Below are 17551 nucleotides of genomic sequence, written 5' to 3'. Positions count from 1 at the left end.
GCTGAACCCTGATATAATGGATCAAGAAATACTGTCATCTGACTATAATATCTACAGAAAAGATCGCTTAGATCGCCAAGAGCTATGGGCACCATGTTCAGTCTCTTCGCGACAGTAATAATCCTTAACGTTTCTGGACTTTCATAAAATCTAAGAAGAAATCACGATCTATTCCACCTGAATTATCTCTGGGGAACCAAAAGACTCAAAACAGCTGCGATAAGTACAGCAGTTTAACAACTTCTTCTCATCGGTTTTTACAGAGAGTCCTTGTATTCCTGAGAAGTTACGTGACGATCTTCAAACCTTTACTGATCAAGTTATTTCAAGTCTACTTTGCTCTAAATCTGAGATCGAGAAATTACTCATTGGTTTAAACGTTACAAAAGCTCAAGGTCCGAATGAGATATAACCCGCGTATGCTTCGCGAGGTTGCACCAGACTGTTACAAAGTTAAATGTACGATTTAGAAAAGAAATCTGCCTATATATGATGTCTCCATCAGACACATAATACAACGCGAGGGATTTAAATACCACCGTGAAGTAACTGCGAGCAGCAGCATTTTCACAATTTTTGCTGGAAGAGGATTAAAAATGTTTAGTTCTGCCTTTCTAGAGATGTTCTTTGGAACAGAAAGCGAGTTCCTTCGAATGCAAAAATGACATTAGCTAATGTTACGGTGTTGAAAATTATTTACGTGCATCTACGACAAAAAGAGTCCAGGTCTGTCAGGGTGCAAAATATTTTTTTTGCCTTCCAACTGTAATATGGTGGTTTGCCGCAAATGTAATCGACAGAACCAAAATCCAAAACTCCACAGAATAGTATATCGCTCATACCAGCATAAATTGTGCTGGTAGGCACTTATCCTTCTTAGTTCTGGCCAGTTTAGTTTAGCTCCTTCAATCATTCCTCCTGATCGGACTACCATCAATTGCCGTTTGGAGCCGAAGATCGTAAGGCCTCGCGTGGCCCCGTCGTAGCGCATGTTACAATCCTTTATGTTCTCGTCTGACGTACTTCGCATCCTTACCGGCTAGACTCTCAACCTTAGCCTTAATTTATTCTCTCCGATTGTTTTGGTGATCCTGATTTTCCATTTACTCATAACCATTACAATTTCCTCAAACGTGATTGGTGCATTAGCCTCTTTACTTTTCACTAATCATTCCGTAGAGCTGTTGTCAGACAGTTGACTGTTATTGGACTCCTGTAATCGGACAGTTGGAGTAGTCATTCATACAAAGTCCACTCAGCTTAATCCACCAATCACAGAGTTGATTAAAATAGCCATAGCAACAATCACCTATCCTAAAAAAAGTTGAAGAATTTCAGAAAATTATTAGTTTTTTTTTTTAATTTTATTTTTATTTTTAATTTTTTTAACTTTAGACATTGTCTCTACCAGAGATCTTTGATCTAAATTTATTTGTTGTTTTCGGAAATTATAACAATTACGATTAATTGGTAACAGGACTTTTCGTCTTTCAATTCTGTTTGTAATCATACTCGTGACAGACAAATTGGGCTCCCACTTCGCCGCCGTCCAATTTTGTCAATCACTCGTATGATCCCAGACCGAGTTGGACTTTACTCGGTCCTAAAAACATTATAACATGATGCTGCGGTAATGAAGGCGTGTTCCTCGGTTCTGGTGTTCTGAACTTTTGGAACAGACAGAAGTAGTTACTTAGAAGAGTGAATACAATGAATAGAGGCTGGTTAAGGACTCGAAAACAATAAAGAGGAATCTCATTTGATCTCTGAATTCGATCCGGTTTTATCCAGGTTTTGTCGACGTCTGATTGAGATTTACAAATCAAATACAGCTTTCAGACAAAGTATTCATCTTTTCTTCAATTGATTTAGTTTTCGACCGATTATCTGTCAATTCAATTTGTTTGCCAGTTATGACAACCCGGCTTTCTGTCATCATTTCAGCTTTACAATGTTTTTTAAAGTTCCCAGCGTTTTAATATCCGATCTGAATGCTTTACGAATAGGAAACTATTCTTAGGAAGCAGCTCTTGAAGCATCCTCTTTGTTGCACCAACCGATTTAAAGTTTAATGCACTTGAATACGTAACCAATTAATTTACTGGATTACTTATGAAGGCTTTATTTCCGAAAGGAAAGGAGACAAAGATGAGAGAAAAGAAAGAAAAAATTATACCTTTTCGTCCCAGCTAAGAAAGTAATATACAGCTAAAGCAAAAGTGAAAAAAAAAATTAAAGTATTCTATAATATAAACCCCTGGAACAAATTGTATATGAAATGCAATGAACTCAAAAAGCGTAGACTTTGACAGTTTACATAAATGAAGTACTTCCTTTGTTTCTCATCCAAGCTTTTTAAACCCTGAAAACTGAGGTGAAAAGAGCTGTCAACTTTCAATGGTTTTGGGAAATTAAAATTCAACACAGCTGTCCGGAACGTTTAACAGCGAATTATATTACTTTTTTACGCTTGTTTACGTAATAACTTTTTTCAAAGCTCTTACTTAGCATCAATTGTCGACTGTGCTGTAAGAATGTCCTTCACAAGTGCAAACTATTCCCTGGCACAACAGCAAGAGCTTGAAGCTGTCCAAGGACATCAGATGATTCCCCTTCCGTCCGCAATCTTATTTACATGTCTAGCGCCTTTGACAGTTTTGGGCAACGGCCTATTGCTCCTAATATTTACCAAGAACACAGTTTCACTTCTTCGCACCCCGTCAAACTTTTTTATTTTCAATATGGCTTTTGCGAACTTTCTTACCGGAGCCGTCCTTCAACCGCTGTTGGCGTACCGCTATTACTACCTCTATCTCAGCAAGGGGCCTCTGCTGATGACATTAAGGAAAGTAATGTCGGCCTTTTCCATCGTTACAATGAACGTGTCTATAATTAGCGTATGCGCCTTTTCTTGGGACAGCTTCCTGGCTTTGTCACAGCCCATAAAACACCGGAATTGGATGACTGTTCGACGTGCTAAAGTACTAATTTTCTGTACGTGGGTTTATCAGACAGGGTTTGCTTCAATGCTGTTCACAAGAATACCATTGCCTTTGGTCCTAAAAACTGATCTGTACGTGAACACGACTTTAGTGGCATCACTCTTACTCCTATCCTACTTTTTCCTCCACAAGGCCTTCAAAAAACGTGAACGAAGAAGGGCGCGTTGATTCAGTACTCCGAATTTGCAGCTGCGTCATTTCAGAGTGATTAGGAGGGGTACAAGTATGGAAAAACGTATGCGTAAAATTATCTTTTTGTTTACGCTGGTGACCACCATCCCAATTATTCCTGTAACTGTAGTGTGGTATGTGACGGGGCATTGTGTTAGGTGTCAGCGGTATCAGCCTCTTGCACTGACAGAAAAAGTGCTTAATCAACTAGTTTTCGTCAAGTTCGTTCTCGATCCCTTTGTGTACGCATGGCGATTGGAAAGATACCGCAGAGCGTTGAAGAAAATGTTATGTTACATTCAATGATTTGAGGTGTAATATTTTATAATAACTAAAGTTAGCATCAGCTTAATGATGAAAAATAGTTCTAAACCTTTTACTCGACAATTGCAAATTCACGGGAATGAGATTTCAGGTGTACCACCGGGCCTCTTACGGTGCAGTCTTACTTTTGAACTGACGTTGTTGCTAGTGGTTACGGCTATAGTTTTAAATGATAAAATCAGGTATTAAATCTTAACACAATACGTAGTAAACTTTTGTTAAATGGTTTAGAACCGAGAGACACAACTTGTTCATAGAGATTTGTTTGCCTCGTTGCTCTGTTCATGTGCATAATTCTATACACCGGCTAGAGAAAAGCATCCCTTTAGAAAGGTTGGGACAATTCAGTTGTTATCTGCCACAACATATCAGTACTAGGATCATTCTGTATTTTACAAACAATGACAATTTGCAATTAAGTTATGCACAACCGGCTTCTCTTTTATCTTTAGCAGAGCGAATTTTAACTGTGAAGTTTGTATAGAGTACACTGGAGGTCTTCCTACTGAGAATAAAGTTGTTGGCAACTATTAGTTAATTATAAAATCCACGACAAGTCTTAACAATGGCGCACTGGAAGTATAATTACATTGACCACCTCGTTGTGGGAATGGATCGAAATTTACCCTATATGTATAACTTAATTATCTTTATTTCAAAAACCGAAGGTGGTTGTCAATGAAATCGAAAAACTATTTTACCAATATTTTTCAAAATACCACGCGGCTATTCATTCCAAAGCCAGACAATATCATATTTTTATTTATTACTTGTTAATTATTCAAGGACGAAATTCCATTATTTCCAAGTTAACCGAAAGTTATACTCGAGAGTGTATATACATCAGTTCACAGAGTTCTATTTATAGACCTGTATAGAGAGTAGATATTTTTTGAACTGTGTTTTTATGTAATGACCGATATCGCTGTTCCATTTTTACAGACTGCCTTGCCAAGGAAAAGTTGGTGATTGCAAATTTCCCTTGTTACGTTTTCCTTCCATTTTTTTTTTTTTTTTTGGCTTATGGTGGATTGTTAACATGGCATCGATGTTGTTATTGCGGGATTAGGCTGAAACCTCATTTGACCATTTGGGGCCCAAAATTGAATATATTAGACTGTTTAGAAGTTTTTTTGACGGGTGCAAGGATCTCTTTATAGATTTATAAAGATTTTTTTGAACTGCAATGTGGAACGATTTTACGAAATGACCGATCTCGCTGTTTCATTTTTACATAGATTATCTGGTCAAGGAGAAAGTTGGTTATCGAAAAAGTCCAATTTTTTTTTTTCGCTTATTGCTGATTGTTCGGGCGGCATTGATGTTGTTAGTGCGGGATTAGGCTGAAACCTTATTCGTGGGAAGGGACCTCGAAATTGAATATAGACTGTTTCGAAGTTTTTTCGGCGGGTGCAAGGATCACTTTATTTTCACTCTTCAAGTCGAGGGATGATTTTACTCTCTGTCTATTGCTTAGCGTGTTATCTTACTGTGCACATTCATTAACTTTCTTTTTTTCCGGTGGAGGCTCATAATTGACAGATATTTCACCCACGACTTAGTAATTTCTTCTCCAAGTTAAACGGTTCATAGCCTTAAACATGGTTCCCCGTGGATTAATTAACCAAAAAATTTGTATAGAATTAACTAGAGGTCCTACGACTGAGAATAAAGTTGTTGGCAACTAACGGTATATGAAAAACCATGACACGAAATTAAAAATAGCTCGCTGGAAGTATAATCACACTGGCTACCCCCTGAGGGAATGAATCGAAGTTCTCCCTATACGCAGAATTTAAATATTTTTAAATAATATTTTTAATATTCACATTTGTTCATTCATATTTTTAATATTCACACTGACTACCCCGTTGAGGGAATGAATCGAAATTCTCCCCATACGTAGAATTTAATTTTTTCTACTTCAAAAGCCGAAGGTAGTTGTCAATGAAATCGAGAGACTCTTTTACTAGTATTTTAAAACATACCACGCAGCTACTCATTACCAACCCGGACAATATTGAATAGAGATTGTTTCGAAGTTTTTTCGGCGGGTACAAGGATCACTCATTTTCGTTCTTTGCGCTGTGGGAACATTTTACTCTCTGTCTATCTGTCTATTTCTTAGCGTGTTGTGCATGTTTACCAGCTTTCTTTTCATTCAGTGCAGGCTCATAATTGGCAGATATTTCACTCACCATTCAACAACTTCCTCTCCAAGTTAAACGTTTCATAGCCTTAAACATAGTTCTTCGTGGATTAATTAACCATGAAGTTTGTATTGAATGAACTAGATGTCCTACTGCTTAGAATAACGTTGTTGGCAACTAACAGTATATTGTAAAAACCATGACAAGAAATTAATAATAGTTCACTGGAAGTATTATTACACTGGCTACCCCTTTGAGGGAATGAATAGAAATTTTCCCCATACGTAAAAATTTAATTATCTCTATTTCAAAAGCCGACAGTGGTTGTCAATGATATCGAGAGATTCTATTGCTAATATTTTAAAACATACCACGCAGCTACTCTTTACAAAGCCAGACAATATCATGTTTCTATTCACTACTCGTTCATTATTCATCAACGGAATCCCATTATTTCCAAGTTAACCAGATGTTATACTTGAGGCTGTAAGAAAGGTGGTTTTCGCCCTCTCATGTCGCACTTAGGTGAGTATAAGTTGATTTTGAACTCCATTAAACTGCTTAAATCTGTCACGTTAAAGGTTTTTCGTGGTGAGCAATGCTTGGATTTTCAAATGATTTTGGAATACGTTTCTACCGCACCGACGGAATGGGGCCGAGAATAAGTTTAAACATTCTGAATCTAACTGAATTTAAAAGCAGACCGGCTGTGTTGTGTTATTCTCATGTGATAGAAAACTGAAGAATTGAAGAAGTCAGTCTCGTTGCCAGAACACTAATACTAAATCATACACCTATGAACTTATTTGAGATTTATCGGTTGCTTGATTTGAACAGGACTGAACGGTTGTGCATTAACTGGGGCACAAATGATGATCGCGGCTGATTATACAATGCAGATAGTTAACAATCACATTGAAGGATTAATCCATTTTTCCTTTACATAACAAACGTAGGGAGGATGAAAATGTGTTCAGTTACGAAGATCGATATTCATTGAAAAGTGAAGTCCCAAGAAAATATATCAGTTTCCAGAATTCTATTTATAGACCGTTATAGAGAGTAGTCATGTAGATATTTTTTGAACTGTGATAAGGAACGGTTTTATGTAATGACCAGTTTCGCTGTTTTATGTTTACATAGACTGTCCAGTCGAGGGAAAAGTTGGTGGTTGCAAATGTCCAGTGTTACGTTTTCCTTCCTTTAAACATGGTTCTCCGTGGATATGGCCTCGAATTCAGAGCCAAGATATCAGTTTTGGTCCTTTTCATATTTTTTAATATATTTGCTACCGCAAACCCTAATGACAACCAAAACCACAAAGAAGTGGCATTTTACAGAATACGAAGCACATCACTGGTGGGAAACGTTACCTTAGTCAAGCCCGTGAAGCGAGAAATGGATTGTGCTCTCAAGTGTCTAAGAAATTATCCACAAAGTTGCCTTTCATTCAACTTTGGAAGGGATTCGATTCATAAGATGCCCACCTGCGAACTCAGTAATTCTGAAAGGGCCCTGGAGCCAAATAGGATGCAAAGCAGAATAGGGTTTGATTATCTTGGAGTGCAAAAGGGGGTAAGTAAGGTAATATTTCTTATTCTTAATTAAGAGAATTTCTAAGAAGATTTAACCTTGCGCACAAACGTTGGTCTTACTCTGACGTTCGGTTTCAATAGTTTGGAAGAGCAATGAGTTCAGAAAGGGAATAAAAAGCCCTGGAAGCCGTAGTTTAGATTCAATAGTTTTATGGAAGCATATTTACGACATGGAGCTCTGCGGGAACAGAGAGGAGATCAGTCGTTACAAATATTGTGCAAAGAGGGTACTCTAGAAATTTACTTTCAATTAGCTACCAATGCCAATGAGGGGATGGAGCAGGATCATTAGAATACTACAGAGCCCTTAGCGACTTAGCGCAGGGGATCAGGTCAATTTTATCTTGACACGACAAGAACCCTCCGAAACTCCAGGCGATAATTAATGAGCGGTCCTAACAAGCAAAATACATTTCTGTTTAAAGTATCTATCCAAGTTCTTCCCATGCTTGACATTGCCATGCAGAAATGGGGGATCATGTGAGAATGGTCCGGAGCTAAAAATGTTTTCGTGCAGCTGTCCACTGGAGATTAGAGTGCTTCCTTATATTGACAACAAATGCAACGTTGGTAAGTACGATGTTGATGATGATGATAATAATAATAATAATAATAATAATAATAATAATAACTTTAATCACGATTCGAGATTATTTACAAGATACCATCGATAAAATTAATATACGAAATTTCATAAAAATTCAAAATCATGTGTAATATAAAAGCATGTAGCTTGAAAATTGCCCCAAAAAGAAACTTTAGATGCCCGCAGTGGCGACGTTTATTTTGCAGTCTAAGGAGTGTTCTATCTTGCTTGAAAAGGGCGTTCGTGAACCTATCACGCATGCGTGTACCGATTTTAGAAGTTCGAAAGAGATTTGTGTCCTGAGTCATGCAATAACAGAACTATACGGCTCGGTGTCCTTCTGAGCTATCTTATCTGCAAGATGCTTCAGGAAACGCTGACACTCATTTCCCATTACTCCATTGGTTCCAATCAATAAAAGTGTGAACGAACCCATCTCTATATCCAGCACCCGCTGCTGGTAGCTGCGTTTCTTCTCGTCCTCTTGCTCCTTGAATACTTCAGATGTTGTCTTGTTCTGATAACACTTAGGGTTAACGTGCGTAACTCTTACATCAAAAAATGCCGTAAATCTTCTCGACCAGAAACCTCCCGCCTTGATGTCTAATCTTGCCTTAGAGCTTGTGACGGATCATCTCAAATGTAGCCGTTCGTTGTCGAGGGATTGAAGGGGTGCTTCAATTTCCACATTGTTGCAGACCTTATTGATGAATGCCGTTAAAAGATCACGGACGCCATTATGCCTCTGCGCCACAAAGCCCCCGTTTTTACATGAGAGGGCATGGCCTACAGTAAATTTATCCCCCCACACACTTAGACTTAATAGGTCGACTAGAGGCAAATTATACCGTCAGCGTAGCGAGTCTCTGAACTCTTGCTTATTAAGGGCCAAGCCCTGATCTGCGAGAGGCAACGCATTTAACCAAGAACTTGCACCCTTATAATTATTGTTATTATTATTATTATTGTTATAAAATAATAATAATAATTTTAATAAAAATAATAATGATAATAAATATTGATCACTCCCCTTTATGGGGCTTTACAAGGCCGATCCAAACAAATTAAAACAAACATCATAATAAACAAAAGTATTTAAAAATCCCGAGCACAGCCAAGGAGTTGAACTCGGGACAGGACGTCTACCTCATGGAGACAATTATTTAACCCGTACAAAGCAAAGCAGCAGAATCAACTCCAGACTTCTAGTCTGACTCATAAGACACATTTTAGATAATATTTCTCTGCCCACTGATGAGTCCCTTCATTGACGTTCTTGACAACAAAGGTAACTTGCAATGTTTTATCAGGTCTTTGACACCTTTTTCTTTGCCCTTTTACCTCGGAACAAAAGTCTTGCTCTGCGGTTTTTATCAATGGATAGGCACGTTCATGGATTATAGGGTTCTCATCCAATTTGCTTTTTGCATCACTTTGTGAGGCTAAAAGACTATGATTACTTTTAATCTGAGTTTTAGAACTGTGCGTGCGCTGAAACACCATAAAAATTACTATGAATTTATCTGCAAATTTAATTTAGTGAAAAGCATAGCGTGCCATGTCATGACAATCGTGCCCCTTCGTGCACCTTTGTCCACGTTTTACATTGGAGAGTTTCATTTTACAATAACGCCAGCGCAAATTCTAAACTGGAAAATGCAACACAGCGGTGAGGTAGCCATGGATGATAAGATGTTGGCTAGGAACCTACCAGAAGACGATTTTCTTTCTCGTTTGTAGTCGAATTCTTTTCTTATTTATTTGCTAATTCTCTTAGTTTGTTGTAATTATTTTTTGTAAGTTGACAATTTGTTTGTTTTGCTCGGCCTTTGTTAAGTTAATTGTCTCTTTTCTAGATACCATTAATATGACGATTTACCGTGATGAACCTAAAGCTAAAGGCGTCTTCCATGCAGAGGTCACAGGCAAACGATATCAGTTAAATTACTACGAAGCTCAAAGGCTTTGTGAAATAAACAGAGCCACTCTCGCTACATACGACCAGCTGTTTGCAGCATGGAAAGTCGGTCTTGAATTGTGCCTGTAAGTTCTGTCTGACGGCTTCGGCTTTTTAGTTTTATACGTACGTTTTCATGATAGTCGTCATTATTATTAGTACTATCACTTAACCCCGACTTTTATGTTTAATTTAGTAATACGCAGTCTATCGATTTGAAAATAAGTGTTCCATGAAGAGTTCAAGTTGTTCTGTCCTTTACTCGCTGCTTCCAGATATTATCTGTAATGTTCGTCCGATTCGGGTTTCTTTTCACGGTGTCATAGCCTATGAATCATAGCCTATTGAATCATATCCTATGCCATCCAGGTTTTCTCTCACCTTTACGAAGCTTGGAGTGCAGCAGATGCCTATAATATATAAAATGGAATATCTGGTATATTATAATTGTTGCAGAAATATTTTTGGTAGAAAAATTGCCAGCAATTCAATGGGGAACGAAAATGAACAAACAGAAAAAAAAATTTACTGGCTTAATTTCTCATCTTCCGCTAGTATTATGTCTGAAATAAAATGATTTTTCATTCTACTAAATACCTAACCTCCGAAAAGTGTACTGAAATAATCATTCCTCTCAGTATCGGTGGAAGCTGTGAAGATGCACCTTTACTCAGAGTAATTAGCTGATACACATAGTCCCTAAAGTTAGTATATTAATCGTTCACTATGTTGCAGATACGGATGGCTTAAAGATGGAACGATACGCTATCCAATGCAACAAGTACATGATAACTGTGGAGGCATGTTGGGTATCGTAGGAAGCAATACAATTAAAATCAAAAGTGAAAAGAGCAATGCTTGGTGCTACAAAGGTTGATAATGGTAGTTGACAAACTCTAGCCCTATTTAGTGCTGAATGATTCAAGAAAACTAGTTCAAGAAACATCAATTGACTATAATATTTGCTTGTGAGTTTTAACGTTTTTGTGGAGAGCTCAACCTCATACTCTTGACGTAGTCTCCCTACTTCGTGTTTTGTTGCTGTTGCCGTTATTTATCCTTGACGAGTCTACTTTCCCTTTGTTTTCGGAATGCCTTTCCAGACAGCTTAAATTGTCGTCTTTCAAAATAATGACTTACAGTAGCTTATTCAGTAAATAACAAATTGGTACGAAGACTATATCTGAATACTGTTTTTCGAACATTTCAATTAGCTAGCTCCAAGTCGATTAGCGTAGCACATTAGTTTAGAAATCAACCGCCCAGAATGCCAAAGCTCTAAAGAGATGAACAGAAAGTGATTTGAGAACAGAGTCTGGTCTCAAAGAATAGAGAGTGGTCAATGGTGGTGGTCAATGATGGTGGTCAATGGTGGTGGTCAATGGTGGTGGTCAATGATGGTGGTATTCAATAAAACAGTTTTTTTATACCATGAATAATGGTGATAGTTTGTCCAGAAGCGTTGCTAACAAGTTATTCCTTCTGCACAAATATTCATTCTTAACTCAAAAAACGTAGATGATTTTTGACCATGCTTTAGCTGATTTTCCTGTTACTTGATATTTACATGGATCGTTACAATAAAAAAAGGAAGAGTTGTATGGCAGTGGTTCGCCGAGGGAAAATGTTATTAGAATGTACCTATAGAAAAGTAGTCAACCACATAGTGCCATATCAGGTGATATAAACCAGTTTACCTCATTGGCTGACGAAAATCAGTAGGATTTCTGTGGTCGTGCGGATAAGAATCATGCAATCTCTCTATTTAATAGTTCTTCTGACGAGCTGTTTAGTCACAGTTTTCGCATTCTGTGGCCTCGGTCGACAGCTTAGAATGCACCAAAAGAAATTTGACAGACCGGAATCCATAGCATTCGTTGGAAATTCGACATTGATTACAAGGATAAAGGAGAACTTCGATTGCTCTTTCCTTTACCTGGATAGCGGTCCCTCCTCAGCTCGTCTGTCTTTAAATTCTGGAGAGAACAATGAAATTAAGTATTGTTCATGTAAACTAATCAACTCAGAGAGATACATGAAGCCTGATAAATTGCATGAGCATTAAAGCTATGATTATCATGGAACCACCACTGCAGTTAGTTGAAATTAGTGCTGGCTTTTATTTCAATGTTACTGTTATTTTCGCATCTTTTATTGTCACTTTCTCGGGGAAGAATGCTCCGCAAAATGGCTGACGAGTGTCGGCTTAGATTCTCGTTGATTTTGCGCAACCAACCAGGCAACGCATCGGTCAAGGTTTGTAACTCGGTAACAATCTAGTAAATTGACCAGCCCCTTAAAAGTAAAGCCGAACTTACAAACCAAAACAACCAAACTAATGAAAAGACTGAGTGAATAACGACTACAGGTATATGTCCTTCTAGAGGTCTCAGGTCTCAACATGATTACAACAAAGCCTTAAATATTCTGTTAGAATTGGTCTTTTCTTTCAACAGATCGGGCCGAATCACGGATGGAACTGTTCGTTTTCCTATGCAAACGAAAAACTGAATATGAGAATAGAATTAGCATTATAGGGCCAAAAGAGCGAAACGATGAGTTTAAAAAGCTCACTGTCTAGTGCCATAGGGAGTCCAGCTTATAGTGATGATTATCATGAATGATGATCATGAAGACAAAGTACGGATATGTGGCGTATACACAAAACAGATTACGGCCAAAAAAGATAACAATAAAAAAATAGTGAACCAAAACAGCAACGACAACAACAAAATAAATAAATAAATAAAAGGCAAGAAGAAAGAACGATGATAGCTTTCAAAAACAGAGATTAATGATCAAATCTAACACTTGGGTGGGGCATTTGACACAATTTTAGCCTTGGGGGACGGTAATACGAAAAAACCAATATTAAAAAAACTTTCAATGCACGCTATTTATACTTAGCTGCACTTGAGGTAACCTCCCCCTACAATCAAGTAGCTTTGTGGATGTTGTTTCCATTACTCCCAGTTTCGGTTTGGCTTAAACTAACATTCCCTTTAAGATTCCCTCTAAATGAGGGCAAGGGGTGCTGAATTTGAGATATATCATGAAGACTAGTGTGCTCCAAATGACATTGTTTTACCTCAGGCTTCCTCCTGTGAAGCCAGGTCCCACTCTAACCTCAGCTCTCGGAGTGATTCGGGAATGTCCTGATACCAAAATAGGACGTTTGAAAAGTAGCGTTTTATACTTGCTGTGTGCGAAGTTTCAAGAGTTCAGCATTTATCATTTGTCTTAGTAATCCCTTCAAAGTCCTCAGTTGGGCCGAAGAGGAATGTGGAGAAGAAACATCAAAGTAGCTGGTAAGCATCAACGGCAAGAAATTATAGACAGGTTGTATTCTCTTGTTTGCAGTCAACAGCGATAAGTTTTGAACGTGTTTAAGAAACGACAACTCTGTTTCTTAAAAAGTGGACGGAAGGATTGATCCATAAGACTAAATTTATACCCAAAACTGAGACATTACTCAACATAAATTACGTAACATTACAAAACGATATAAACATCCACCATAAGTACACAATACAACTTATGAAACATACAGACAGTCACAGGTAATTTACACTTAAACGCAATACGCATGGGAAACGGTATGACATAAAGGTTGTTCCATGGAGCGATTGAGTTAGTTTTAGGATGTATATTCAAAAACTCATTAATAATTCATAAGCCCATTAACCTATCAAATGGTAGATAATACATCACGTGCAGTGACTTTATATCGATAAACCTCATCCTTACTGTTATGCGGTGTTTTATCAGATATAAAGACACTGCACGTGACTTATGAATATTAATTAATTATGAACACAGAAACTGACACAACAAATGGTGGGAACATATTTAATGTTCTTTCAACAAATTTCACACAGTAAATTTACTTTTGCACCAAATTAATAGTACAGTTGTGAAATACACATCTGGAAAAATTCTCTATTCCATTAATACAGTAATCTGGTAAAGGCATATTAGACAATACATCATCTGAAACTTCGAATTCAAGATCAGTTGGCAGTGTGGATTTGATTTTCTTGCATACTAATTTAATCCCTAATGTTTTTCTCGTATGCTAATTTCTAACGTTCACAAAAGCATAATTGTTATAAACTCTCTTGACACACGCTTTTCCAAGAATGTTTTTGAAGCCGTTCAAAAAACTCGCAGCACGTGTTTTATCGGGTCGGGTTTTAAACCCGATAAAACACTCCTGCTCGTTTTTTAAACATTACATAAATGTTCAAGCACTTTGCATGGTAATATGTTTTTATTTCATACACACTGAATTTCACATTTCAATTCAAAAATTGGTAGCGAACGACTCTGAAAATAAATCGTTCGACCAATCAAAGACACGCGATAGTACTTCACAGTGTAAATTTCGGTATCAAAAACATCCAATATTTAAAGACTCCCAGAGACGCATTTGCGGTGGAGGAAGGGGTATTCTTTTTACGTATCAGGCTAGTCTATAACCTGCCTTACTTCACTCAGAATTGTGCAAGTATTATTGGCTTTACACGCTTTACTGAAATGCTATTTCAATGACATTTAAATCCTATTTCGGTGGTATTTAATACACAATACAAATAATTATGATGATAATTATTGGTATTATAATTTGTATTATTATTGTTATTATCATTATTATTATTATTACTATCGTTATTATCAATATCGTTATCATCATCATGAATGATTTTCGTCATTTTCGCTTAACGTTAATTACATTATTTACAGCAATTTGCAATACCACAGTACCATAATACAACTTGGAATATTCTGCAGTAACAATGCCACCTTTACTACCAATGTTTTCAATACTAACTTTACTTGCAATGGCAAGATAAGTAAATCGATAAATAAATACAGTGGCGGGCAATATGCTAAACTAGAGCTCCGCCTTAACTCGTGAATGAAGAAATGTATCACTCGAAGCTCTTGGCATCCTGTTTTCCTGTTTGTTGTTGTTGTTTTTTTTTCCAATTTTTTTGGGTGTAAATTCTAAAATACTCTTCATAGAGGCACTCTTCATTGATGCAAAATCTTAGTTACACACCAAAAAGGATATTATATTTCGGTCTTAAGTCTTTCTTCACGCCTCATATCTTCCTCTATTTATAGCACCAAGCATTATATTTTCTAGACTTATCTTGTGGGTCGGACGATCCATAAATACCGATATGACCTCCACAACTAGGTATACGCGTTTGCATTGGGAGGCGAAAAGTTGCATCTGCTAGCCAACCATACCTGAATAAGAGTGATATGAAGAAAGATACATGTCATGGCCCAAGGATGTAAACTAACACGTGAAAATTGCAGAAAATATAGCAAAATACATTTAATTATGAGGTATAATAATGGATGAATAGATAGCATGAAAAAGAAAAAAAAACAACAGACAAACAAAAGCAAAAAAAACAAAGATGAACAAATACATGAATGTGTCATGTTCATCTATTTAAACACTTCTTAGCTTCTTAAATTTTAAGAGGGTTCCAATGGGGTGATGGCTTTTGTGGCTAACGGTCAAAATTTTAGCCATTTTACGGTTAACGGTAAGTATCATTCCATCCTTGTCACAAGAAAAGTTTTACAGTTAACATCTTTTACGACTAACGAATAAAGTTTGTCAACTTTTGGCCGTTTTACGGCTATCAGTTAATCCCATTAAGACCCTCCTATAAACGTAGCTAATCAGGAGTACGAACATTTAAATTCCTTGGGACAAAAATGTCGTTTTTCCAATCAACAATCAGCTGGCGTTTTGTTTACGATTCCTCAGACGGGCATCACATAGTGAGTGACAGAGCGTTCCCAACGGTGATGCCATATAATTCTAGCTTAAGAAACCTGAACATTTTGCTGTTCGTGCTGTCCAAAAGAACTGAAGCACTTAAGTGCAGTCTTCTGACCCGAATTGATGCTTGGAAAGCAAATAATTCTGAGCGAAGCATTCCTATCATTTCTCACAAATAACTTTCTTCATAATTTTCAAAAAATAAGAAAAGCACGAGGACTTGTTTAAATTTGCGCAACCTGTGTTTAAGAAAAGGGATTCAGTCCGGATATGGTATGCTAGGATGATAAAGAACTTAATGCCAACCTGGAGAAGGTTGGCTTGAAGGTTGAACTCTTGTCTTAAATTTTTCTTTCCGTATAAAATGTAGCAAAAGATTAAATTGTTAATCTTGACCTCAGGATTTGATTTTTCTGGATTAGTCTGCTCTGGTGTGCGTTCGCGAGCCTGCTGAGTGGATCACATGCTACTCTACTCTAGACAGTACGAAAAAAATATTTCCTTTATAGATTAGGGCACCATAGAGCAAAGGTATGTTGGAGACGGCAAATAAGTCGCAAGCACTAATGAATAAAGTACCACTCACGAGCACTTTTGAAGGCCAGCTTCCCAGTCAGTGTATAACTGGTTGTATGTAGCTAAGGTTGCCCCAAGCAGTGCACAGAGACGTTGGGCGTCGTAAAATGTCAAGGTATATCTGCCCACTTGAGCATGAAAAACGCCTTTCACGGCCTCGAGCTGCGTCATGGCATTCGTATCTTTGGAAAGAGATACAGTAACATAAATATTTGTTAGGATTCAAAATTGCGCCATTAATCCCCTGCTGATTTTAGCACCGCAGACCAATTTTCGATTCTCTTCAGAATTATTCGAAAACGTCTTTTCCTACTAATCTGGTACTTCTAGCCTCAAACTATAGTGGAAAAATCTTCCTTAATGGTCAAAGTTATGCTTACCAACATTACACTTATCGTCAATGAATGGCAACACAGTAACTTCAGGAAGGCACTGACACGTAATTTTACCCAACCGCTGACCTTGAATGCAATTTCCTCCATGATTACAAGTAACGCTGTCACACGTTGGCAGAAGGCGGTAAAGCATCTACATTGAAGAATCAAAAATCCGTTTACTTCTTTGAGAAGAGGCTGCATAAGATTACAAAATTGTGCCAAAAATTTCAGTTTACTTAGATATATGTGCATTTTCCTAAAAAAAAATGTGGGCATGTAACAGCTGTAAGTTTAACCCATATAAACTTTTTCATTTTCGTATTTTTACCTTGTTTTTTTTTTCAGCAAAAAGAGTAAAAAATATTCACTTACGGGTATGATCTTTCACACTCAGCTTGAATAAGTAGTATTTAAATAAGTAGACTTGCAAATGAAATATCCATACAATAGACCGCATTTTCTTTCGGTAGGGTTTACCAGCGTAATTACCCACGCGTTGTTGGGAAAACACGAAAAAAGTTGTAAATCGTTAGCCGAGTGCGTGCTATTTGCAAAATTTTTCGAGTTGATATGGAAGAGAAAAATGAAATTTGAAGAAAACAACTTTAACCGGTTTCACCTCCTTTCTAACAAAAAGAAAAGAAATTGACTCACCTCAGTGGTTGTGCCATAGTAATCAAAATTTATGCGTGCTTGCATTCTTTCAGGTTCCATGTACCTTTCTGAGTTGCTCAACTCACACTGATAATAACTGTTGTCATCAGTGGCTCTACCAATATTAAAGGACAGACAGGCAGGGACGCCTTTCTCCATGCAAATGATCGAACAATCAAAGAAGTCCCTTACTTTTTTAACCTCTGTTAAATTTCCAATCAGGGACTTGCCTTCCAGTTTGTAAAATATTCTTTCATGCATCAAATGTCGCCTGGCACCATAGACGGATGATTTCCAGATGAGCCTGATCATAAAAATGATCGACTTGATGAAAAAAAATTTGAACATTGTCG

General features: G+C 37.3%; 2 protein-coding genes and 2 pseudogenes across 2 annotated transcripts; 2 read left to right on the top strand and 2 right to left on the bottom strand.

Annotated features, from left to right (window-relative positions):
- The first annotated feature begins 2517 nt into the window (after window positions 1–2517).
- On the top strand, window positions 2518–3603 carry LOC113673400 (uncharacterized; annotated as a pseudogene).
- A 2515-nt stretch (window positions 3604–6118) lies between these two features.
- Window positions 6119–11384, top strand: LOC149035087 (uncharacterized). Its single transcript, XM_089192657.1, has 5 exons — window positions 6119–6172; window positions 6791–7222; window positions 7668–7812; window positions 9685–9871; window positions 10521–11384. Exons 2-5 carry the CDS (start codon window positions 6857–6859, stop codon window positions 10660–10662), a joined length of 840 nt encoding a protein of 279 aa, XP_089048783.1. The 5' UTR covers window positions 6119–6172; window positions 6791–6856; the 3' UTR covers window positions 10663–11384.
- Window positions 7982–8979, bottom strand: LOC149035088 (uncharacterized; annotated as a pseudogene).
- A 3518-nt stretch (window positions 11385–14902) lies between the features above and the next one.
- On the bottom strand, window positions 14903–17510 carry LOC149035086 (uncharacterized). The gene is made up of 4 exons (XM_089192473.1): window positions 17199–17510; window positions 16548–16695; window positions 16178–16349; window positions 14903–15041 (listed from the first exon to the last, which is right to left on the bottom strand). The coding sequence occupies exons 1-4, from the start codon at window positions 17508–17510 to the stop codon at window positions 14903–14905; spliced, it is 771 nt and encodes a 256-aa protein (XP_089048599.1).
- Between the last annotated feature and the right edge of the window lie 41 nt (window positions 17511–17551).

Source organism: Pocillopora damicornis, chromosome 13 (assembly GCF_964200805.1).
Source record: "Pocillopora damicornis chromosome 13, jaPocDami1.2, whole genome shotgun sequence".
Classification (NCBI taxonomy): Eukaryota; Metazoa; Cnidaria; class Anthozoa; order Scleractinia; family Pocilloporidae; genus Pocillopora; species Pocillopora damicornis.
This window is presented reverse-complemented; position numbering and strand designations above follow the sequence as displayed.